The 23,745-nt window shown below is 43.8% G+C and overlaps 3 protein-coding genes across 3 annotated transcripts in view; 2 read left to right on the plus strand and 1 right to left on the minus strand. All coding sequences in view use genetic code 11, as the record gives it.

Moving 5' to 3' along the window:
- Positions 1-1,233: 1,233 nt before the first annotated feature.
- Positions 1,234-15,626, plus strand: EGR_08818 (Regulating synaptic membrane exocytosis protein; the record flags this gene model as incomplete). Its single annotated transcript, XM_024498067.1, has 19 exons — positions 1,234-1,463; positions 3,019-3,460; positions 3,808-4,083; positions 4,661-4,719; positions 4,917-5,559; positions 6,622-6,730; positions 8,156-8,387; positions 8,489-8,541; positions 8,671-8,768; positions 8,893-9,029; positions 9,574-9,727; positions 10,192-10,290; positions 10,579-10,609; positions 10,923-11,172; positions 12,416-12,975; positions 13,538-13,841; positions 14,094-14,428; positions 14,826-14,938; positions 15,345-15,626. The coding sequence occupies 19 exons, from the start codon at positions 1,234-1,236 to the stop codon at positions 15,624-15,626; spliced, it is 4,407 nt and encodes a 1,468-aa protein (XP_024347539.1).
- Positions 15,627-17,793: 2,167 nt separating this feature from the next.
- Positions 17,794-22,493, plus strand: EGR_08819 (hypothetical protein; the record flags this gene model as incomplete). Its single annotated transcript, XM_024498068.1, has 2 exons — positions 17,794-17,884; positions 22,327-22,493. The coding sequence occupies 2 exons, from the start codon at positions 17,794-17,796 to the stop codon at positions 22,491-22,493; spliced, it is 258 nt and encodes an 85-aa protein (XP_024347540.1).
- Positions 22,494-22,547: 54 nt separating this feature from the next.
- EGR_08820 (heat shock protein) overlaps positions 22,548-23,745 on the minus strand; it is a gene marked incomplete at both ends in the record, with an annotated part of 3,474 nt that continues 2,276 nt past the window's right edge. Inside the window, one exon of the mRNA XM_024498069.1 lies at positions 22,548-22,622. Coding sequence (XP_024347541.1) covers positions 22,548-22,622 — 75 coding nt within the window. The remainder of the gene's footprint in view (positions 22,623-23,745) is intronic.

Raw genomic sequence — 23,745 nt, forward strand, 5'->3', positions numbered from 1 at the left:
AGGCTATCAGCAAGGCCTTCAAGCCATGTTACCAACGGGAAGCACAACCTCCGGAGAAAAAAGTATCGAATCACTCAAAATTCTGCAATAAATAGGGGGTTTTGGTGGAAATTAGATGCGGCATCCTCACATTCCTCATCCAATGAAGAAAATTCCTCTTCTAAAATAATTTGGTATAAATGTTTTGGTTCTTGACTTGTGGCCTTTATCAAATGACGAAAGCCAAAAATTTAGTCCTGTTGTGCTATTCGAACAGATTGATTGAGTTTGAAATAGCAAAAATATAAGTGAGGTGGCCCCTGTCAGCGGATAATTACACTTTCGTTTTATTAACCGTAACACATTAGTAAGAGTATGGCATCTTATAGTTTACGTTGACCGAATTTGCTCTAAGATAGATCCTGGCAATAGCCATTGATCAGAAAGGCTGGTAGATTGATGTAAAAGCTTTGTACTGTCTTTCCATGCCGTGGATAGAAATTGATGAAACACGCCAATTTTTCTTACCGACGGTTATTTTGAAGTCATCTGTGTTTGGTGCACAAGCAGTCTAAATTTCCCACTCCCATTGCTATCTGCTAATCAAATTTCAAGTTGTATTAAAAATTGTGCTGAAATTTCTACTCTGGAATTATCGTTTTTTTTTCTTGTTAAGACTTATTCGAACCTGGTAGTTAATCAGTCCGTTGGTTGGATATGAAATCGTAATCACATGTTAGTTTGGAGGAATGTCCTTTAAAAACGTAGGGGTTGTTTTGTTTTAAAGGCGCTTTAAAATCTTTACTTAGCTTTGAAAAATATTGAAACTTCTAGGCATAAATTAGCAGAATAAGAGCCTTCCACAATCCCCGCGCTATCATTGGCTAAAAATGTGAAATAACCTTCAAACTGCCTACTGATTGGTAGATAAGCAAAGCCAAGACAAAATTATTAGAGCAAAGGTGTCCAAACTCCCTAGGATCCAGAGATAAACTTAAACTAGGCGAAACTATGAAATTAATAGTAAATCTCATTTAACTTCCTCCAATTTTTGCGCTATTAGACAATGACGTTAGCTAGAGAACTAACGCCGATTTAGTTAACCCTCCTGTTCACCGGTCAAGCATGCATGCAGATTGTGAACGCAAGCACGCGTACGTGCGCACGTGCACGCAGGCACACACGTTCGCACACGCGTGCACATACGACCGCTATCGATCGATGCAGGGATGAGCACGAGGGGGTGTATGCCACATGCCATCAAACTGCGCCCTCCTATTGGCTGCTGCCACTGTTGCTGCTGGTGCGGGGTCGCTCTCGGCCTCTCTCTCGCTTCCTATAGCGCTAACACTTGCACTTGCACGACTCTGTGTACGCGCGACACTTTCACTGATTTACTTTCCCCGTTTGCGTCACGTATCCCCTCTCGGCTCTTGCTCTCTCGCGTTCGCTGACGCCGCTGCCTCCTATCTGGCCCTATATATGTGTGTGCCGTCATGTATATGAATGCTGGTAGGCCGGCGTGTGTCCGATGCGGGGAGGTGTGTACGTCCGAAGGGGGATAGGGGACTCACAGAGTCCCTAAATGACCTGTACGCTCTGAATTGCATTTATTAATCCATCTTTACACACTTTCGGCACTCCATTAAGCTAGGACTGTGGGATAAACTTTATAATCAGAAGGTGGCCACGTCGTGACCAAGAGGACCAACAAGGCTCTGCTTTAAGTATCCACTTTGCTACTTCTTTTGATGATGGATGTGCGATTTAAAATTTTTAATAGGCTTGTTACCTGAGTGTTAGGAGGAAATGAACAACTATAGCTCAAAGCAAATATTTCTTCCATTTAAAGCTATGCTGTTCAATTAGAAACTATTCTAAACTATTCTACTTCTGTTTTGTTCAGTGTGTTAATAAACTAACCAATGAAGAGCATGCGTCACACATATGTGACGCCGGTAGCGATTGATTCCATTTTTTGGACATTTAAACTTCCTGGGAGCTCAAAAAGTAATGCACCATCTTATTTATGAACTGTATTTTAAATAAGAGTCCAGATTAGTAGACTTTCTTGTTCAACAAAACCAAGCCGATATAACGGGTGCCGCTTTCGAGGGAGAACAAATCTGATTGGTTCAGAGACCTCCTTTACTCCTTCTTTTCTATCAGTGATTTGTTAGGATTTCTTTTTAATTCTACTTTATTGTAATAGGTTTTTTTGGGCTTTAGCCATCCAAAGAGAATTAGGTTATTTTTATGTTTGAATCGTTGAAATGTATTCTTTCCCTAAACATACCTTATCAAAGATGAATATAATGGAATTTTTGTTTTTTTTGCCATGTTTGAACGGACGGTGCAATTTGTTAACCACCATATCAACACCGGGTTAGTGTAGTGCCGTAGGCATTAGAAGGAAGGCATTACTTTCTTCTTTCAAGGCTATTGTGGTAGACTGCTTTCATAGGATATTACTTGGTGAATAATGAAACATCTCGTCGACAAGATCGAAGTTGTAAAACTGGGATATTTACTTCTACAGAAGGCTTCAAGTAATTTTCGGTCCTTTGCTCTAATCTTTCCAGCAAAAAGACATCTTTTTTGGTAATGTAAAGGCCTTAAAAATGGTCATACGTCGGTGCGTTCCCGGCCTACAGCCTCGACAATCATTCCTGTGAACAAATGTTTAGTCAGTGTGTGGAAGGCTTGGACAACTAGTGTATAACCAAGCTGTTGACTGACGAAATTGTGAAAGATTTGTACGAATTCTTCTATAAGGTAGACGAGGAAAACAATACAGTCATTGACAAAAACGATGACCTACGATTCCCAAAACGTAGCCCACGCACGTTCGATGCCCGGAAATCTCCAGGTGATCCAGTCATACTAACAATTCTTTCTGTGACGAAGCAATGCGATAAGTGCATAAACCTTGAAGATGACTAAGTGGGGAATTTGTTAACTCCCTTAAATTTAAATAACCGCAGCATTGTTTGCCTAGATGGAAAGCTGTTTAACCGCTTTACATGATTATTTTCCCAGTTCCCAAGCCCTCCTCTCCATACCCATTTGTCAAGTCGTCCATCGGGGCTCCAAAGTATTCCAACGCCTTCCAGCCCTAACCGATGCATCCCCCTCCTCCTCTTCCACCTCCACTACCAACACAGCTTCCGCTTCCAATGCTCAACTGGCCAATAGCATCGGTGGCCCCGTTGCCCGAGCCAAGGACGAATTCTTTGGGGGAGTCACACGACGAGGCCTCTGTGCTGAGAGGCCCTTACCCTCCGTCCATCACAATCGCACCTCCGGGGATCTCTTCGGCGCGGTGTCTAACTTTTTCACTAGAACTGGAGGTGGTAGTGGCAACTTTGGAGACGTCTGTGAGATATGCCATGTCACCAAGTTCACAGGAAATGCAGGTCACAATTGTGTTCAATGCAACCTCAAGACCTGCGTTCGCTGCGGCGGATGGTTTGGTACTCAGGTAGAGGAGGGGAGCTCTTTACTTATGGAGGGTCGGATTTGTTTAAGTACCAATGGGCTTGGGAATTAATAAGTGTATAGTGAAGTTATGGCCAAAAGCTCAAACATTTTAACTCAGGCACGTGGTATTAAGCTTGGAAGTGGGTCAGTCGTATAGGCGATCTCAACTGAATTGGATGTGGATAACCTATTTCCTGCATACTGTACCATGCTGCATAAACCTGTTGGTTAAATACTCCTGCTGGAAGTTATGGACAGAAATTGAACAGGAGAGCTTGCATTGAATTAGTGTTTTAGAACCTACCAGATAAAGTAGTCCAATGTCTATCCTCTCTCTTTGCCCTCCAGTCCTCGTGGATGTGCAAAAATTGTTTCAGTAATTTATCATCTCCTTCTGCGATGACTCACGTAGCCAAGGATGCCAAAACTCCGCTCCCTTCGGGACTCACTTCCTACAGAAGGGAGTCCTTCTCCTCGCCTCTAAATACCACTGAGTCTACCCTCAATCCCCGGATGATTCCCAAAATTCCCCCAACTTCCACTCCCGCCACCGCCTCTACCTCCTCCTCCCTCTCGGCCTCCAATGTGGCGCCTGTGGAACGCAGTCTAAGCAGCTATGCAGGCGTAGCCAGCCAAACACGATTGCGGGAGGCAATGAAAGAGTGAGACCTTTCAGTCTGTTTAATTTCCGTCACCGGAACATGATCTGTCTCGTAAGAATTGCTAGGCAGACGGTATGAGATGATTTTGTAAGTCCCGTTAAGTTTAATGGAGTTTTATCGCAATCGGTTTTCAAGTCAGAATGGAACCTTTGAGATTGTCAAAGATGGGGAAGGAATAAATTTCAAGGAGTTGAAAGTGTGCCATTTGGTAAACTTATGTACGCACTGTAGTGCTTGACTTGTATTTGTAAGACAACTGCGGAATAGACAGTTCTACCAGTACGGTGGCACCAATGCAGGGCATTTGATGTTCGCCAATTTTGAAATTTCAGACATTCCTATTCGCAAATAATTGAGGTATTCACCGTTCACTCCACAGGCAGATTCGTCTGCTTTGTGCATAATTTTGCCTCACAATTTTTTGGCTGTACGAAGATAAGGGATTATGCAAGATAGTTGAATATTCATAGGTACGAATCCCTGTCGTGGGCTGGGATAACCACTGACACTTTTCAAATATCTTGCTGCTGGGCCACTAGGCTCCCCATCTCTATACTACACCGCTGTTAAAGTCTTCTTCTTGGCTCACGGAGGTGCGGTAGTCATCTAAACGATAAGACGTTAGTAGAAGGCGTGTTTTAAGACAGCTGACAAGGTGGCCTAAATTTTAAGTTTCCTCTTGAGAAGTGGAGAAGGTAACTTACAAAAGAGGCACCGTTATAGGCGGGCAGTTGGTACTAAGCCTGTATCAAATATCAAGCAACTATTATGTGCTTTATTCTTTCTTTTACCCAGTAACCGTTCACTAAGCGAGGAGGACCGTGTGTGGTCACACTACCAGCCTACGCCCAGCTCTCATACTTACCTTCTTCACAGCCATCAGTCACCCAAAAACTACTACCAACACCCTCCAGTTCCACCCCACTCCCATCCTCATAAACAGCAACACCCTCAGCGCCAACAATCTTATTCCTCTATCCCACCACGTTATCTGCAACAACACTCCTCACACTATCCCGCTGCCGCTACGGCCACCGCCCAGCATCCCTACAACGCACCCCATTTTCGACACTCCACTGGACCCCCGGTGGATCGAGCTTATAGACGACCCTTTGGGGAGGCTGCATGGATCCGACCCGTTATGCCACCTCCTTTGCGGTCTGAACGGCACACTTTTAGGTCAATGGAAGGTGGCGGGGTAGAAGGCGGAGGGGTCAGCACCACCTCGTGCGGTTCTACTGAAGACTCACCTCATGGTGGTTTTCGTGCAGGATATTTACGGAGGAGTGGTGGAGGGCAGATGGATCCGGGATCGGTGTCGGAACCCTGCAAGTCCGAGGCCTATTCGCGAGGTGATGAAAAGCTTAAACCAAGTGATTCTGATTGGTTGATGTGTCAGAATTTTACCCTTCTTGAAAGCAGGATATCTCTGAGCTGTGTTTGATTATTTTGACGACACGAATACGTACCACCGTCACTGCATCAAATGTCTCAACCTAATTTCACCATCATATTTAAAGTTATGCAGCACAGCCTTTAAGATGTGATGGATAACTCTGTTCGTTCAGGCGTGTTATTTTATTTTTAAAACCTTTGCTATTAGGAGTTTCTTCAAAGGAAAGTTATCCACCACAGACATTCAGTGGTTTTGTTTTAAGATGATACCAACTCCTGTACAACCAAGGTGACCATTTTGGCATCAAGGCCATAGCCGAAGAGTGTAGTTACCTCCTGGCAAAGAGCAACCTACATCCACCTTATTGTTTTCAACTCCCCTAATCAATTTGCAACATGTCGTTAAGTGGGATCGGTTATTCCCAACTGATAAATTCCACCGGTCAAATTGTTGTGTTGTTGGACTTTGGTAAAAAATTAGGACATCTATATGACTTACAAACTAGTTATTAAAAAGCAAAGTTTTACGATCTTCAGATGGGTATACTAACGGGAGTAATATGATTATGATTATTCGGGTAATACAAGGTTTGGCCCAATTTGTCCTTCACTGTTCTTGCTTTAGTAAATTCTTTATAATAAGTTCCAGTAATTTTTTCCAGATGTTTTCTTCTTATCTTTCCATAGGTGTTTAGGATGCTTAGACCGACTTGTTATTCCATTTTTCGCTTTCTGCCATGACCTCAAGCAATTAATGAATGGTTCAGTAAAACAATGTCCAAATACAAGACATTAAATCTTGTCCTTGTATTTAATAGTTCTTTTCAAAAATTGTAGGAGACTATCGTAAATCGTTTACAACCGAAAGCAGAATGTATCAACGTAGTATTGAAGTTGACCGCCCATCTTCCGTGAGTTGGTTTGGTTTATAAATGAAATGAATTGGCCATTTTGTACTATGGTCCATTAGAGGAATACTGCATGGGACATATTTAGCCCTTCTGCTAATGTAAATAAGACCTTATGGTTTTCATACGCAAAAAATGGTTGGGCAAAATAATTAGTCTTTACAGGAAGTTCATCTGCATTTTTTTGCCTCCCCAAGGGTCGATCGGCATTCTGGTCACCGTCTCAAGATGGTGAAAGCCTGATCGGTCAGGTGTACCTTCGAAAGTGCAGAGCAAGCGGTGAAATTGGACTACTCAGCAGCTTTGGTAAGCCATTTCTGGCTGGTGTGAACTTTATATTTTGCCTGGTCAATTTCAATTTAACTGATCACTTTAAGGGCTGTCTTTCCACTTCATTAACCCTAGCCTTTCAATGCTTTTGGCAGTCTACTTGACTAGAATGAGAATTTATAAGTAATCATATCTCCTGTATGATTCAGTTTAGATTTCTGTACCTACCAGAAGTGAACATGTTTTGGGAGTTTCAAAAAGAGGCCGAGATATTTTCACTAGGAAGGACTAGTACGTATCATCGTCATTTTTTGCACTGAATAGAATTAAATCAACCTACTACATTCTTTGTTGGATTCAATTCCAAGATAATTATTAACCCAGGATGTTTTAGGACACCTATCATCATTTCCTGCCTGTCGATCTCTCCTTTCACCATTTCTTTAAACATCCACCACTACATCTATTCATCCATCAAGAGACAGAAGGAATTTTCGTGGCTTTCGGTATAGCATCGGTCCGCCGACTGTAAAGTGCTTGCTTGTCACGTCGTTACATGGATGAGTTAGTTTATTAGAGGGGTACTATTTATTGTCATCCCCACTCATTTCTCTTATTTTGAACCCCATTGCATAAAATGTTTTGTCACAGCCTAAAGGCTGTACTCTGAAGCTACTTTTCTACCAAAATGACTGCGAGTGTATGGAGGTGCAGTAGGTGACACCAGAACGCGGTATCCAGAGTTAAGTGGTTTAAGTGAATCGTTGAAATATGGTGATGAATCACTGAAAGGTAGATGCATGAGGTTGACGAAGGTCCTCTATTCTTGACAGTAGTGCAGAATGGCGCATAAACTATTGGTAATGGTAGTGAAAATTGGGTACACGAGTGGTGGTGAAGAGGCTCAGTGGGCCATTGTTTTTCACGCCTTGCATGTGTGCTACAAAGATGTGGTGTGCATTTCAGAGTGCCGACTGACTTGACATGTCGAGAAAAGTGATTTTTGTACTTTTGTACTACAAAGTTTGTTAAGAGTATGAGGGTGTCATTCGTAGGTCACGCTTACGTAATCAACTCACGAGCCACATTTTTATCTTACGCACTACTTTAATGGGGTCCATAATCACCTACCCTTCCTTTCTGCCTTCTATTCACCGATTCTTCCATCCCTCCAGCCATCCATTACTTATCCACCCATTTTGCCAACCAAAAAAGCATGGTGGTGTAAAGTTTGTACTTATAAATAATCCATCTAGCTTTCCGTGGTCTTCACGATTCAGTCCTCTGCAGTTCTTTGAAGTGATCATATCCCCATACTGCATTCGTTGTGTGTCTACATATTTTATGAGATACATGAATCTATTAGCAATCGTGTCCTTGTAGCGTATGGAACTAGGGAGGAAATGTGCTATCCCCGTAAGTCTAGTGTATAGTGAAACAGTAAAAGTCCTTCATTTCCAGGTCTAAAACTGGTGATCGGTAAAAGAGTTCCCTCAGATATGGTGGGAACCTTTGTGAGCTCTGTGAAAGAGGGATCTGTGGCCGACGTGATGGGCGAATTGCAGACAGGTGATGAGATTCTTGAATGGAATGGACACAATTTGCGAGGTCTGCATCAAGAAGAGGTCTCCGAGATCCTGGCTCTCTCTCGAAATGCAGATGAAGTGTGGCTCACCGTTCAACGTGTCATTGAGTGAGTCTTGTCTAACCTCCTGTTGTGCTGGGCTGACACTTGAAATTAGTTGGGTTTCCTTAAAATATAGCTCTTATAAAACCAAGTTTTTGTCTACCTAGTGATTACTGCGAGGAGTCTGATGGTGCAAATTCAACTTCTTTATCAAGGCCTGGTAAGCTAGCTTTATTTCTACCTTTAGGAGGGAAATATTGGACAGTTACTTTGCTATCTATATTGAACAGATGTACCATTTACCATCATGTATCCAAGATAAAATTCTTCCCTACAAAAATGCTTATAGGTGAAGATGCAAGGTTCCAAGAAGAAGAAGAAGAGGAGGAATATGGTGATAATTTTGGTCCTGGAGATGCCGATCCTCACTTACAGGCAAGTAAAATTGTTTTTTGCCCTCTACTTACTGAAGAAGACCACACTAGGCTAGGTCTCATTTCTGTTACTTTGCTTCATGCTGCCATTGTTGTCGTCTTGCTGAACTGACGGATACTTTGCTGTGTTTTATTAGCTCAAACTCCTATACGATGAGGAGAAGGAAGCACTAATTGTCTCCGTCCTAGCCGCCCGTGACCTTCCCCCACAATTGAATACACAGACTTGGCTCTGCAGTTCCTTCTGCCAGATCACCATTCTTCCAGAAACCAAGTATGCTTGTCCTCTATTCTGTGCACAGACAGTCGCTGGGAGTAGATGATAATGGGACCAATATGAGGGATGGGGGTACCTTTTGCAAAGTTGTCAGAGTGGACTGAAGGTCTCGAAAACTGTCTCACTGATTTAAAAGCTCGAGAACTCTCCTGACACCTATTTACAAATCTCTATCACAAAAAATGTCCCATGAAGAGAGAAGTAGAATAGTTAGAGATTGTAGGGAAGGTTTGGTGCAACTAGCAGTTAGCATAGATTGATGCCGACCACATGTCACATATTTGTGACGTGTGGGCTCGAATAAGTGGACCGAGGTGTCACATATACGTGACATTGGTATCAAACGCATCAATAAATGGAAGTAGCTGTAGGATGAAACATTATCAAAGTTTTCATTCAGTTGAAGCAAAACACGGCTTTTTTCACTAAGTTTGAGGATGAAGAGTCCGTTTACAACTAACCCAAGCAGACTGTTCAATCAAAGTACAATGAGGAGTGTTGCTTAAGGATATGAGTTATGTTTGTTGTGTTGTTTTTCTAGTAAATATGAACCTCGCTGTACCAGAGTTGCTCGCAATACCAATGACCCAGTTTGGATCCACAACGTCACCTTTGAAAACTTCGTGATAAATTCCAAGGAGCTAGAAGTTGCTGTTTTTGATTATCTTCGGGGCAGAACGGCTTTCATTGGAGAGGTGGGTCATTTTAGTCTCATGAAGAGCTGATTCTAAAATTGATGACCAATTGAAGCTTTCATGGATCAAGACAAATTGTAGTGCCACGAAACCTTCTTGAGATGGTGGTAGAGCACATTAACAAGGGAGTTCAACTTCTGTGGTGAAATCTAAGTTGAGATGGCTATCAAACCAGGCATCCCGTTGCGATAACCCTTTCTCCGCACTGAGCCATGTAGATTTAGTCGTTCACAGGTAGCGCTTTTGTGCAGTTTACATTCATTAAATAGCCAACAAAGTCAGGATTATTGCTTGTTTGGATCGTGTTGACCTATCACTGCCAGTGTTGCGACGCCCTGAGGAGCATTAAGGCTCACCACTCCAGGAGGCGAGGCTAAGATGCCACAGACTTAGGTGTGTGTTCATAGAAAATAATAAATTTGTCTCACCAGGTATACATAATGTATTTTTTCCTCTTTCTCCAGGTTCTGATTAATCTTCAGGTGGCAGACCTATCCGGTCGTGCTTACTGGTATCCCATTCCTCCAGGTTGGGATAATACTAATCAGGATTTTTCGAGTCAGGTTCGTCCATACCTGCCATTCACTAGGAACCAAATGCCCCATCTATAAGATTAGATCGTTCAATTAAGCAGCCAACAAAGTCAAAGTGGACTGTAGTTTTGTTTTGCCATTTGACGCAAAACTTTAAATGGTACTTCTATAATTTTAAGCTTTCTTTCTCGGCGAAGTAAACAAAGAAGTTTGTCAAGCATTGTATAGCGAAACAATTGGCCTTAGGTGGAAGAAAACATGAAGTTATTTGCGGTAAACAGAACCTAAGTATACTAATTGCACTATTTTATGTTTCAGGTGCAGTCTGAGAGTGGAACATTCGAAGCAGGTCAGTGCAATTCTGACTTTTTAACGGTGTATTGAACTAAAAAAAACTTTTCACGGCATGTTAAACTCCATGTTTGAATCAAAAATGCTTTATTTAGATGCATCCTTGTTAAGAAGAATGAAAAGTGCGGTTTCTTGTGTATTGAAGGTTATGGAGAACCAGTAAATGCAGAGTAAATTGCCACTAACAGCCTACTTATATAATTTTAGTAGTTAGAATTCCGGTGATCATAAAGTCAGTGGAGGTCGAATAAAAACGTTAACGAGTGAAGGCAACTTTAAAAGCTTGAACGAATGCACTCTCAATATTGTAGATGAATGGTCCGGTGAAGCCTCGGAGCGAGTTACAGCTCAGGTGTCGCACCGACCGGTCAGCGGAGGTAGCGGAGGTCGGCGCGCCCTTCGCAACATCAGTCCACGCTCAGTGCCCAGCCAACTGTCCGCCTCCGCTTCGGCTGTTGCTGACCGCCAAAAGCGCCAGCAACCCGGTGGTCAGCGAACCTCTCGGCGTGAGTCACGTGGGCCTGCACAGCCCGGGCCACCGAAAACCCATGCGGCCGACAGGTAAAACGTGTTTCCAAGTTTGAAATTTCAAATTTCCCTGAATACTGATTCTTTAAATTCGTTACCTTCAGTAATTCGCTGCCAGGGTGCCAAACATCATGCTTACCGCGACGCTAAATTACCCTTCTTCTAAATATTAAACCTGCTTCTTGACTGTCTTTTGAATCGTCTTCTTGACAAAACGCCCAACCGCAGACTTGTCCGAAATTCGTTGTCACTCCTAGATTCATTTTTGCACGAACAGTGGAAATTGTCAGTGGCGCTTTTATGATGTTTTGTTTTAACGCGACATCGGAATTTGCTCTCCATTTCGCAGTTTCAAGACGCTCTGTCAATTTCCTTTTCTTGAACCTTCTAGAACACTTCATAGCCCTCTCGACGAGTACTGCATGATTGGTCGGAGGCGCTTTGTGTGTGTACCAATGGGCACATTAAGGCCACGGCCAATCAAAACACTGAAAATACTCGAGAATGGGGCCAACACATGACTTAGCACTCAACTAGCGGACGCGAACGTAGACACCGCGTTCTGGTTGTCGCCATTGGAGACCTCATTTTCTGAAGTCGTATCTCTTGTTTACTCTGGTTGGGATCTCGATGGGCCATAATAGAATCAGTATTCTTTTGAAGAGGGTACGCCTACCACTGTCACCAGAGCATCAACCGAGTTACCCTTACAAGGGTCATGAGGTGTACAAGTCCCGGAGCAAGTTTAATGTGGACGTAGAGAAAGTCTGGGAGGCTTACACCACAATATAGTGTCCTAGATCACCTTTGAATGTGTAAAATGGCATAGTCATCCGCAAGAATGTTCATTTTCAACTCACAGAAGGGTGACAAGAGAACGACCGAAACCCTGGAAACTGGAGGAATTTCGTGGCTAAGCATAAAGCTGGAATAAAGCTCTTTTGCTACATAGCTCTCCTTCTTCCTTTGGACATCGCTTCCGACACTCCCTATGGTCGCTCCCTTGCTTTGACTTTAACGAATCTTCATGAAATTGTTATGGTAAATGTCTCCAAACGGCACTGGTCAATTAGGAGTAGCACACTAATCACTGTGGAACGTCGCAAGATCTGACGTCATTTCATTACTTCTTTTATAAGTATCTGTAGAATCAGTCACTCGCAGGAGACATCTTCGTTCTGCTCCTCTGTGATAGTCCGCCAAGGAAATTGAAATTTTTTGATCACTTGGGTCGGGTCGACTTATTGCTGTCAACATGCCATCCGTAATTTTACAGAGGCCCTAGATTCAGCCTATCCGAAGACGACCAGAGTTTCCTTTCGGACAATTCGGAGGCCTCCGGTTTCTCCTCCTTCTCCAAACTTAGTCTTCAATCCAACCGTCTACGCCAGCGTCAACACCAACGCCTTAACGCATCTAAACTGGGCTCCGCTGCACGTCGGATCTCGCGCAGTCGCGCCGACTGCTATTCACCATCGCAGGATCTGCTAGCTGAGACCGGTGAGGAGGAAGAGGCAGAATTAGAGGAAGCGGCTGCGATGGAAGATGAAGGCAAGCAGAGTCGAGGGAGGGAAGAGAGACCTCCAGATGACCAGCCGAAGTCTTCATCGACAGAGGAGAAGTCTGTTTCTTCATCCACTGCTGCTGCAGCTTCAACTGTCGCTGTCTCCAGCGGTGGCTTTACGGAAACCACCACTATGACCACTGCAGGAGCAACAAAGGCGACTGCGGCTGCCGCCACGCCCTCTACGGCTAGAAAACGGAGATCCAGTATTGGTCACAGGTTCAGCAATGTGCTGGGGATATCGAAGAAGAATACGGCTACAAGTGGAACAGGTAAATGATGAGTGTGCCTGCATCACCCAATGATTGACTTACTGTTTATAGTCGACGCTCTTTGACTCATGTTGAATTCTCTTTCCAAACATGAACCTGTCATTAGCAGGTGACCAATAGTGCGCTTACTTCGCGACTGTTTATGTCATGTCGTGTCCGGCCTACCGATATGGTACTCTTTGTGGCACTCCAATCGTAAAATGTCGGTTGAACCTGAAAAAATGTAATTCGAGCTTATCAACTTTGCAAACCGACCTGAACGCGTCTGCAAAGTAGCAGAAGAATGTGAAGAAGGGCCTGTATGTGCGGTAGCAGAACGTATCACCCAGACTTCAAGTTTTTCGATGTTGCATTTGACTGCCGTCATCATCACTTCCTGTAGTCACGCTTTTACATTGTCACTACGTCTTCATACTCCTCAAGGCGAGACGATACTCCACAGTAAACGCATTTCATGCATCAATCAGTAGTGGTATAAAGATTTGGCTACGGCCAGTATGGAATGGGGAACTGATGAAACCGTTTACCAACAGTTGACTGGTTGTTGAATGTACATCTACAGATAAGAAAACTAAGGCGTCATTTCAACGCAGCGAGGAAGTGCTGCCAGCATACATCCAGACAAATGAGAAGGGCACAGTGTCAGGCGGATACAAGGCGCCCGGAGTGGTGGCTGAGGGGGCTGGTTTCGGTGGCATCGCCGCGAGCAGCGTCCAATCCTCTGTAGGTGGTGGGTTCACTGGGCAGGCTGGTCATCATGGCAGCGGCCTTCAGCACACACTGTCCAGTGTTCTCCACTCTTCCTCCTCCTGCTCCTCCTCTGCCGCAGCTACTGCCGCTAGAAAGGATCAACTTGCTCTGGAGATGTTAGTTCAGTCTTAAATAGATTCTTTCTTTCTCCTATAAAATTGTTTATAATTAGATCCGCATTTGGAGTAGATTTGAGCAGATCTGCTCTTTGGAACCCAACACATTTTCGTTCTACTTAATCGGTTAATGGTGTCCAAAACGTCCCTTCTTTGAATGCTGTAGAGGTGTGCCGTTTAGACAGCACCAACCACTGGATTTCAGTGGAAGTTCCAGTTTTGTTAGCTTACCTTTGATTTACCTCCTTTTAGGGGAGAAGTGCACGTAGGTGAGTTTGTGGAGGGTCTAGGCCCAGGTCAGCTGGTGGGGCGCCAGGTGCTAGGGATGCCGTGTCTGGGCGAGATCCAGCTATCCTTCTTCGATCGAAAAGGTCACCTCGAAGTAGAGGTGATACGGGCCCGAGGGCTACAGCAGAAGAACACTTCAAAACCCTTGCCAACGCCCTATGTGAAGCTTCACCTGCTGGAAGGCAAACAGTCTGTCGAGAAGATGCGAACAACCGCGCCCGCACGGCGCACCCTCGATCCACTCTTCCAACAACAATTCTCATTCTCCAACTCCTACAAGGACAAAATACTGCAGGCGAGTTGCTAGTTCTTACACTTTTATGAGAAAAAGAAATTGTTCGCATTATGTTGTAGCGTGATAAACTGTTATCCTGAACTAGAAGTCTCGATATGATTTGAACGACAGTGGTCAGTTAGAAGCGTCTGCTATTGAGAGCTCCTATTCATGTCTTTGTCTCAGGGAAAAGAAGGTGCAAAAACTGGATGCAGGGAAACTTCTATCAATCACATTTAATGGAACGAGATTGCAACATTCACAATCCAACAGCCTCCAGGCAAGAAATCTTAATTATTCGTGCTTTGACTGGCACAATTAGCATTTATAGCTAAGGAAGGTGAAGCGAGGGAGGTGGTTTTAGTCAGGTGATGTTCAACCAGGCGCTGAATGTCCCTGCAGCAGTTTTTTGTCATTTGAAGTGCTACATAGTGGGCTAGCCATCAATGACTCTCCCCACACCTTGTCACAGGTCTCTGACCCATACCTGGGAGGGGATGGGACTGCACCACTGAGTGATAGATCTCGAGAGACTGTCGGCGAGTGGGAGATTTCACACCTCTTGCCATCGTAAAACTTACACCGGGAAAAGATTTGCAAAGAAGGCTGAAGATACTGCCCCACTCTCATTTTGTGGATATTATGGAAGCAGAAATGTAGTTGACTACCTTCTATTGTTGCCTCGAATGAATGGATGAAGCTGGGTGAAGTTGAGTGACATTTTATGCACTGGGAATGCAAGGTAGAGCTTCGTGTTCACTGAAGGATGGCAGCTCCACGCTTCCAATTAAATGCATTCTAAGAGGGTACGTAATCACAGCCTCGCATTAAGAATCTCTTCCGTGTCTTCAAGTTGACTACGTGAGAGGTGTAGTTTGAAGTAATGCACATGTGCAGGTTCGAGCCACTTTTTGAATCAAATGTTTGTTTTTTGGTTATAGGTCAGTGTTTGGGGTGAATACGGTAGAATGGATAAGAAGGTGTTCCTGGGCATGTGCGAGATAGTGCTAGACGATCTTAACCTCCGTTCCATCGTGTTTGGATGGTACAAGCTCTTCGGCATGATAGCTGCAACCGCACAGCATCATAAACAGGTGCGCCGTCACACAAGCTTCGGAGGTACTTCCACCGCCACCACCACCACCTCTGGTGGAACATCACAGACTTCCTCTTCCGGCAAGCGACACGCCTCGAAAAATCGCCAACCTCGTGGCAAAAGCTAGGATTACTTCTTTCCCTCTCTCTTCCCTCCTCTTCCCTTCCTCCCCCCCCCCAATCACGTGATATCCTCTTCCGTGGACCACTTAAGACCTTACTGCATAATACTAACAGCAACGACAAACACAGATACAACCAGAGCTACAAGAAGAGTATGTCTCTCCCAGTTCCTCATAGTAACCTCTTATTCCCTCTTCCTTCTTATAAACGTGGGTGTACATATTCTCTCCTTTATTTTTTTGTTCTCCCTCTGTTTTCGTAGAGAAAGACCTTCGGCAAAAGAGAGATTAATTTTGCTTTCTCTTCAACCCACAAGGCAGAACCACTACTCTTCTCGCTTTTGTAACTTAACTCTCATTCCTCCACGACTGGCCTTGCAAACAACGACAGTGTCGATTACGCACCAGCTCATTCACATGCATATTGTGTGTATGTGTGTATGTTGGGAGGAGAAAGAGTGTGAGTGTGTGGGTGAGTAGTGAGAGAGCACTAGATCTCTCCACTTGAATGCAAAATAGAGTAATAAAATTGCTGCGCATCCTACTTTCCTCTAGCTGGCTTTTCATTTGTCGAAAGTTGGACCTACCGAGTCTTAGTGGAGAGAAAACCCGAGAATAGACAGACATCGCCCCATGAATCGTGGCGGAGGGGAGGGGGGGAGGGTAATGTTTGCTGCTATCCAGTAGCGACTCCAAGTGGAGAACCCGAGAGCAGGACTGCATAGTGAGGCTCTTTACTGCCACTTGGAAGACAGTGCGCACAAACTGAAAAGCGATTTGCGCCTCCGGGGCTCCGAGAGTATTAGCTCAACGCAAATTACACACCCTTAAGCAATATCCTTCAATTAGAAGAACTTCAATGTGAACACAAACTGCAGATGGTTCTGCAATGCTCGGAAATATGGAGTGGAAATAAATTTGGTAGGAACTTCTAGAACGACATTTGGTAGAAACGTCTAGAAGGCTGCGCCCTACTGGTACTGTCAACGCTTTGATTAATTGTGAAAGGGCTGCCCTATAAAGTGTGCCATCTATTAGAGGCCTGACGACATAGACTTACCACTCCACTCGATTCCATGTGTAATCCAATACCGCCATGTAGTTATAGGCTGTCAATGTATGCGCAGATATTTGTGACTTTTCTTACTAGAAAAAAAAAATAAGGTGAAGGCTTCAGAAAATGGCGGTATTAAGACCTCAGTTAGGAGTAAACACTATCTATTGAGGCCCTGTGGTTCCGAGTAATTGAGAATACGGAGAGAATTGGCTCCCCCAAATCCCTTTTGAAATGAACTCGAAGTAAAAGGAAGCACGAACTGTAAAGAGCTTCCAGAATGTTCGAGCATAGAAACTCAAGAGGAATTGAATGGAAGCTTTTAGAACACTAAAATAGGAGAGTTTTTTTGGAGCTGTAAATGATCCAAGGACTTCCTACCTCTCGTAGAAAAACGTATTAGTGTCACGATTCCTCAAGGTCAACTCGAAAATTGCTTTGGCCTGCATCTCTGCCTACCAGAGCGTTGTCCTGGTAGGCAGGACAGGTCAATATGGAGCCCGTTTTGCCTGGAAGTAAATGACAGGGTATTAGGCTGAACTCCAGGTTCCTCTTCGTGTCTCAAGCAAAATTGATTCTCATCCCTCCTCCGAATCCTGACTGTTTGATGCGACCTTTCCTGGTATGGAGGAGATTAAATCAGCGATGTAGCAGTTTTGTCGTCTTGTAAGAATCGGTGCGTTGATCCGGTGGTCCATTAATGTCTCCACTGCTGATCTGAGATTGCCCCAGGCAACCGCTTCTCTCTTTGTGACTTCGGAATGTGGAGAAATCGCTTCACCTGCCCAAAGGATTGAAGGTGGTTGACATGATTGGCGGAAAACTTTAGTAATGGCATGTTGACAGCAAGTTACGGAACTCTACAGAAAAAAATCTTGCTGCATTATTAACGTGTGGTGTTTCTGGGAGCCCGCGTTTGCAGACGATGCGGTGCAGCACTTGTGGCGCCTTTTCAGCTGTAGGAGGGATCACAGATACCCTCTTCACCTGCTTTGACAAGACAACCACTAGAAATGGGAGAGAAATGCCATTGATTAGTAAGTTAAAATCGAATAAAATTAGTGATTACCGTTGCTCTGGTTGAGGTCAAGGTATCAGAAGGGGACATTTTCGGACGACATGGTCAAATTGGGAAATAGAGGCAACCTTTCTGACGATCGTTACCGAGTGTTCAATGAGTACTCCAGTTGCTCAAGCCTGATTACGGACGGTATTAGGTGGTATCTTGTCTAGACCCAACCCTTGAGGACAGTTGAGGCCAAATGGGCTGAGGAGAGTGGTTGTAGTTTAACACGCGGTACGGGAGCATACAGCAATGTAGCTAGCCAAGGGGTTTCATTTGGCCACTGGGGGTGGTTGAAGTAGTTCGCCCAGAAGGTGCCATAGCTTCTTTACGATGACAGTGATGTTGTACCGATGTGTTGAGTTGAATAGCCATTGAATCAAGCTGTAAGAATTGGTATTTCACTTTGTCAGATTTTCATCCCGAAAACTCACCCTGGAGTTGGATGAGAGGGACCGAAACAGCTTATCCTCATGGCTGACGATGCAGCCAGCCAGTTCAGAACAAGACAAGGTGCCAGGTTCCGGATTGCTAGTAGGGGAAAATTGGAGTATTCTTGGTATTAGCACCGGGATGGAAGCCAGCATTAAAGGAGGCAATTCTCTGAAGACCAGATGAGTTACATTACTGCATGGCTTGAGTTCAATTATACATTAAAATTAATTTATGGCATCCCATAGCGTCGAGGTTTGATCGTAGGCAGAATATAATCCGCAGGTGAAGATATTTGAACTGGCCATCAGTCATTTTCTTCATTTCAAGGCGTTCACATTGACGACTGAATATACCTGGATATTGTACGAAGTCCTCATTGCTGCAATTCGACAGCTTCATTCAATATGGCCGAATAAAATTGATTTGCTTCACATTCTCAGTCCTTTGGGTCGGAAAAGCAATCCTTGCCAGCCTTAACACCGCAATTTGAAGTACAGTGTGCATGTATCCTTAATGTACCCATGTACCCAGAAGGTTCCAACCCTCCCCTATGTGTCCTTTCTTAATGACCTTAAGACACACGTGTTAATGTAGATCAATCGGGAGAAGCAGAAGGAGAGTAGGGTGCAAAGAAAATTCTAAAACATCAGATTGGGAGAGTTTTTCTTTTGGATTGAAAACATTCCCAAGGCATGACAATACCCTCTATAGAGGATGGAAAATAGAAGTCGTGGTTTTATCTGAACACTCATTATATTACCAAGGGGAGGATGATTATTTACTACTGATTTCGGGAGGGTGCAGTTCTACCCACGGAGACTAAAGAATCAGTCTTCGGGTCTCCTCTTGGTTTGTCTTCGGATTCGGTCATCACCACCGAGCCAGAAATGAAAAGCATGCATTGATGTTCCATTAAAATGAGAAGGCATTTATTCTACTGTTGAATTCGATAGGTCCACGGTTTTTACACCCATGTAAACTATGCTGGAGGAAGCTCCAATATTGTACAGCTCAAGGCTGGGCATTGTTTCACAACAAGGACATTTCAAGCATTTCTCTTCCTTGCAACTTTGTTCGTATTTCAATGCTTGCCAGCTGTCCAAATGGAATCCGGTCGTCTGGTGGAGGGATGGTAAAATTACCGCTTGTTCGCGTAATTAAACTAGGGATACAGGTATCTTACAGGGGTAATCGCCCCAATGCAGAGGTTGCCTTTTCAGTTCTCCTGATAGGCGTCTTCGCAGAGTAACCATACATTTGGTACCCGAAGTCGATTTCGGCATCCTTGTCAGTTTGTCACCAATGTAGCACTTCTATCCATAGAAAAGCCGAGAGGTTATAGGCATAGCCTTCCAGTCGTGTGTACAAGGAGGAAGTTTAAGACACAAAGCCTTAAAGATTGGGGTAGACGGATGAAAAATGAAACAAATGTTAATCTGCTGTGGTTTGACTACCACATCTTGATATCACTGACTATTCCGTGTCCTCAACTCAACCCCCAAACTAAGAGTGTCAAAATCAGGTTACTTAATTATTCTTGACTAAACTAGAATAACTGGTGTCTCCAGTCCATCAGTGCTTCTCAGATTATTCTAATGTAGGGCGCCTTTTACAATCTCATGGGGGTGATTTATAGCAAACATTGTATTTTCCACAGTTTTGCAAGCATTTGTGACTTTGTGCCAATGGTTTGAACCAAGGTCTAAGTACATTACATAGATATGCAAAGTGGTTGCCATGCCTTTCAAGGTCATCAATGGGACGGACTGATTGCAACGTTTTCTGAGTACTGGGTTCGTCTACCACAGTTAAAATCCCGACTATAGCATCAGCGGTTTAATAACACCCTTTATTTTAAACTGATTCTTAAAAATCAGTCCAAATGTGCAATAAAAACTAGAGAAACTCGTGATTGGGTTTCATTAGTGCTTCTTTATTGAACAAATGAGATCTTAAATCGTAAATTCCACATATTGAGATGCTCTTTCAGTAGATAAATGGTAGGAAGTGTTTTTTGTCTTACCAAGAACTGATGCAATTGATTGATTCTGGTTGATCAATAACATCGGCGAAATTTTTTTTTTTTAGTAAAATGTATGTTTTTAATTTTTAATCTATCATGGCTAGATTTTCATTTATTCAAGCAACCGATTTCTACTTTTAATTCATTCGCCTAATAAGTTCTTTAAACACAAATGACTCCCACAGTAGTACTAACTGCAGAGTGGGTACAAATTTTCTCTCAAAAAGGCCCAAGTCTGCAACAATTTCTGCTAATTAAAATGACACCTAGATTCTAAAAGCCAGGCACTAAATACAGCCCAGCCATCTTTGTGTCCCCCCCACTGCCAGGTCCCAAAACTTCAGCCTTTTTTTCTCGTGACCAAGGTTAGGCGATACACACACTGAGCTGGGAAGAAAATGATTTTAGCGAATACGAAGGACAGGGATGAGGAAGAGGCACCATCTCCGTCTTTTCCTCTAATCCTAATGCTCGGTTAGCGCTCTTAGGCTGAGTTGTTTTGTACGAAAAAGATGAGCATAAAAAATATAGCATTCTTCCAACCAATTCACTAGCCCAAATAGCGACTTCTGTAGAAATAGATATCATATCCTATCGTGTAGAGTGGATGGATAGATGGAAGGCGTGAGGACGGATTTGTGGAGATGCCGTGGGGAGCGGACTAGCAGTGTGGGGTGGGCGGTGGGTAGTGAATAAGTAAGTTATTCGGGGTTATGTCAGCAAGTAGTAAGTTGGTTTGCTTAATGCTGAAATGCAGTTTAAAAGCGCAAAAGTCCCTTCTCACCATAGGTCATCTATCCATACAGACACCTGCAAAACTCCAACATCGGTGCATTGTTATGATCGCGTGAAAACATGAGTTTATGAACGATGACGCGTTAGTCTTCCAAGTTTTTTATTGTCCTTCATCTCTCAGTGTAGGAGAGAGGGATGGAACCCACATATCTGCCTTCTTAGCCTCCACTGCGACACTTTTTTCTCAGTTTACTAGGTGTGAATGCGTACGTAGATTTGGAGGTAGGTGTGAATATATACGCAGGTGTAAACCAATTGTTTCACCACTACCACCACTAACAAAGTCAAATATGACTGACTGCATACTGTCCCCTCCCTCTTACGCCAGGTGATACGCGACGTTGTTTCAAACTATTATCGAAAATCTAAAGACATGACGCAGCGCATTTATCACCAAGATGATGATGTGCGACTAAATTCTACCGATTGCTTTAATTAACAACCATGTGACCTTTGAATTTGTCTCCCGCATAGCATGCACCAGCTCCTTCAAATTCTGCATAATAGATCAGATGGCACAAGAAGCTAGGCAGGTAGGAAGGTAAGGTAGCTTCTGCCACCTACGTCGGTATGCAAAGCAGAAAAGCAAAAAAATATCCTACATTCAGGTGAAATAGGTGTTTGGTAAAAGTGAGGCTTGGAGACATGAGAGGAGTAGATGAAAGGATTGCAAGTAGACCAACGCATGCCAATGTCTGTACAAGCACCTACGCGTTACATCTAGTGAGGGACATCGAGCTAAATCGAGAACCACAAGCTACTTTTTTATCGCCTACTGCGTCTTACTAAGTTTCTAGGACTGACTCGGCGCGAAATATGGGTGTATCAAGCACACAGAACTCTGGAAATTTTTGAGCTGCATAAATTGAGTTTGTCAATCACGCATTCTTTACTAGTGTTTTGTAAATTTAATCCGAACGGTGTGCCTATTGAACTTTTGGGAGTTGTATCCATTCAAACCGAACCCCGCGTGCTCCCAATGCAGCAGCTATCTTTGGAATTCACTCCTCAGGGGTTGTGCTAACCTAAGGAACTTTTAAACTCATGCACTTTAAGTCCACGAAATTATTGCCCTAGGGAAATAGATACATCAATTTCAGCAATCCAAGAGGTAACGCGTCGCTGGTCTAAAATGACCTTTTAAGGTTGTGTAGAAAAAAAGTTACTAAAATTAAGCACTATCACCACCACATCTTTGACCTGTTGCGTTCAGTAGTAATCACTTACTTCTGTCGTGCCAAATCTCACAAAGACGGAGAATTATTTTGCACCTTTGGAATGCACAATAAGCATTGCCTGAGCAGAGGCCCGCCACCAACAACACTTTTTGATTCAGGATTGGTGGCGATTAAAGACGATGATGGACCGCACAAATTAAACGAAGAGGAAATCCCACCGACAGCAGCGTCCGAAGTACTAACCACCCAGAGAAGCAGCAAGAACGCTCAGAACACCGACGAGGCTATCGAATGTCACCTACTTCTCCGACTTCTCGATCCATAGGCCGGCTTAGAAATCACGAAATACCTGCAATTTGTCGTTTGATCAGCTTCTATTTCAATTTTCTACTGACCAAAAATCCATCATTTGGATAGAATATGTTTGAACATTAGAATACAAAATAAGTTCACACTATTAAAAACAAAAGCGTGAATGTAATTCCCAACAAGTGTTAATGCAAACCAACCTAAAAGCCAGCCTGCAAACAACTGCTCTAGGCAAAACAGAAAATTACAAAACATGGATCTACTAAATACCACGACTCGAATGCAAGCAAAAACGCGCTTTAAGTTGAGAATGGGGAACACACATTTAAGCAACACTCATTGGTGTGAAAGTGCAGTCTGATACCCAACGGCAGGAAGCCCAATTGCACCACCATTGACCCGTCCGCCTGCATCTTGGCAGGGTGTAGACGTACACAGCACACCGCCATCGCGAGTGCGCCAACGTTACCCCACTACTTGGTCCACCTTCACCTGTCACAGAACAGGATTAGGCAGAAGACAAAACTGCCACCACAACGAGCACACAAACACATGTTGCCATTTAATAGCGTCTCACCCAACCCAAATGGTAGGAAGTAGCCACAGAAACAACCTCAGTGGTTCCAACAACATCGAGTGCGCACACACATTGGCAACAATAAAAAGTATTACCGAAGGAAATATCATGGATGAGAACGGGTACTAAACTGTTTTCTTCACGTAGCATCAGACGAGTGCAATGCTTGAAAACAAGAATCAGCAACCGTAGTGGCGGCAATACTTTGGTGATGGAATACATTCGATGTGATACAGACGCAGAGGTCTACTCTACTTCCATATCACCAAGAGGTGCCTCACCACCGTTGGGAACACTAGTAAGTTTGTCGGACTCAGGGGATGCTGAACATTCCTTCCCGTCTTCCTTGGCTCCTTCAGCGGGCTTGGAACCACTCTCCTCTGCAGGCTTCGATGGTGGTGGAGGAGGAGCCGGCTTTGGCTTCAAAATTATCGGATTGCAAATTTCCTCCAGTTCCTACAGAAAACAAATTAATGCCTATATTTTAGAGTCAAATAAATAACCCGACGTCAGTCTATATATTGGAATCAAGGTCCGTATGGCTAGGCAACACCTAATCATGCAATAAGCACACCATTGACTCCATATTTTTGAACCGACAATGTATTCACACCTTCTGCGCGTCGTAGAGTTCAGCCACAAAAATAGTTGGATCCGAGGTGGGATGCAATTTTTTGACGCCATCCACGAG

This window comes from Echinococcus granulosus, assembly GCF_000524195.1.
Source record: "Echinococcus granulosus chromosome Unknown EG_S00120, whole genome shotgun sequence".
In the NCBI taxonomy this organism is placed as follows: domain Eukaryota; kingdom Metazoa; phylum Platyhelminthes; class Cestoda; order Cyclophyllidea; family Taeniidae; genus Echinococcus; species Echinococcus granulosus.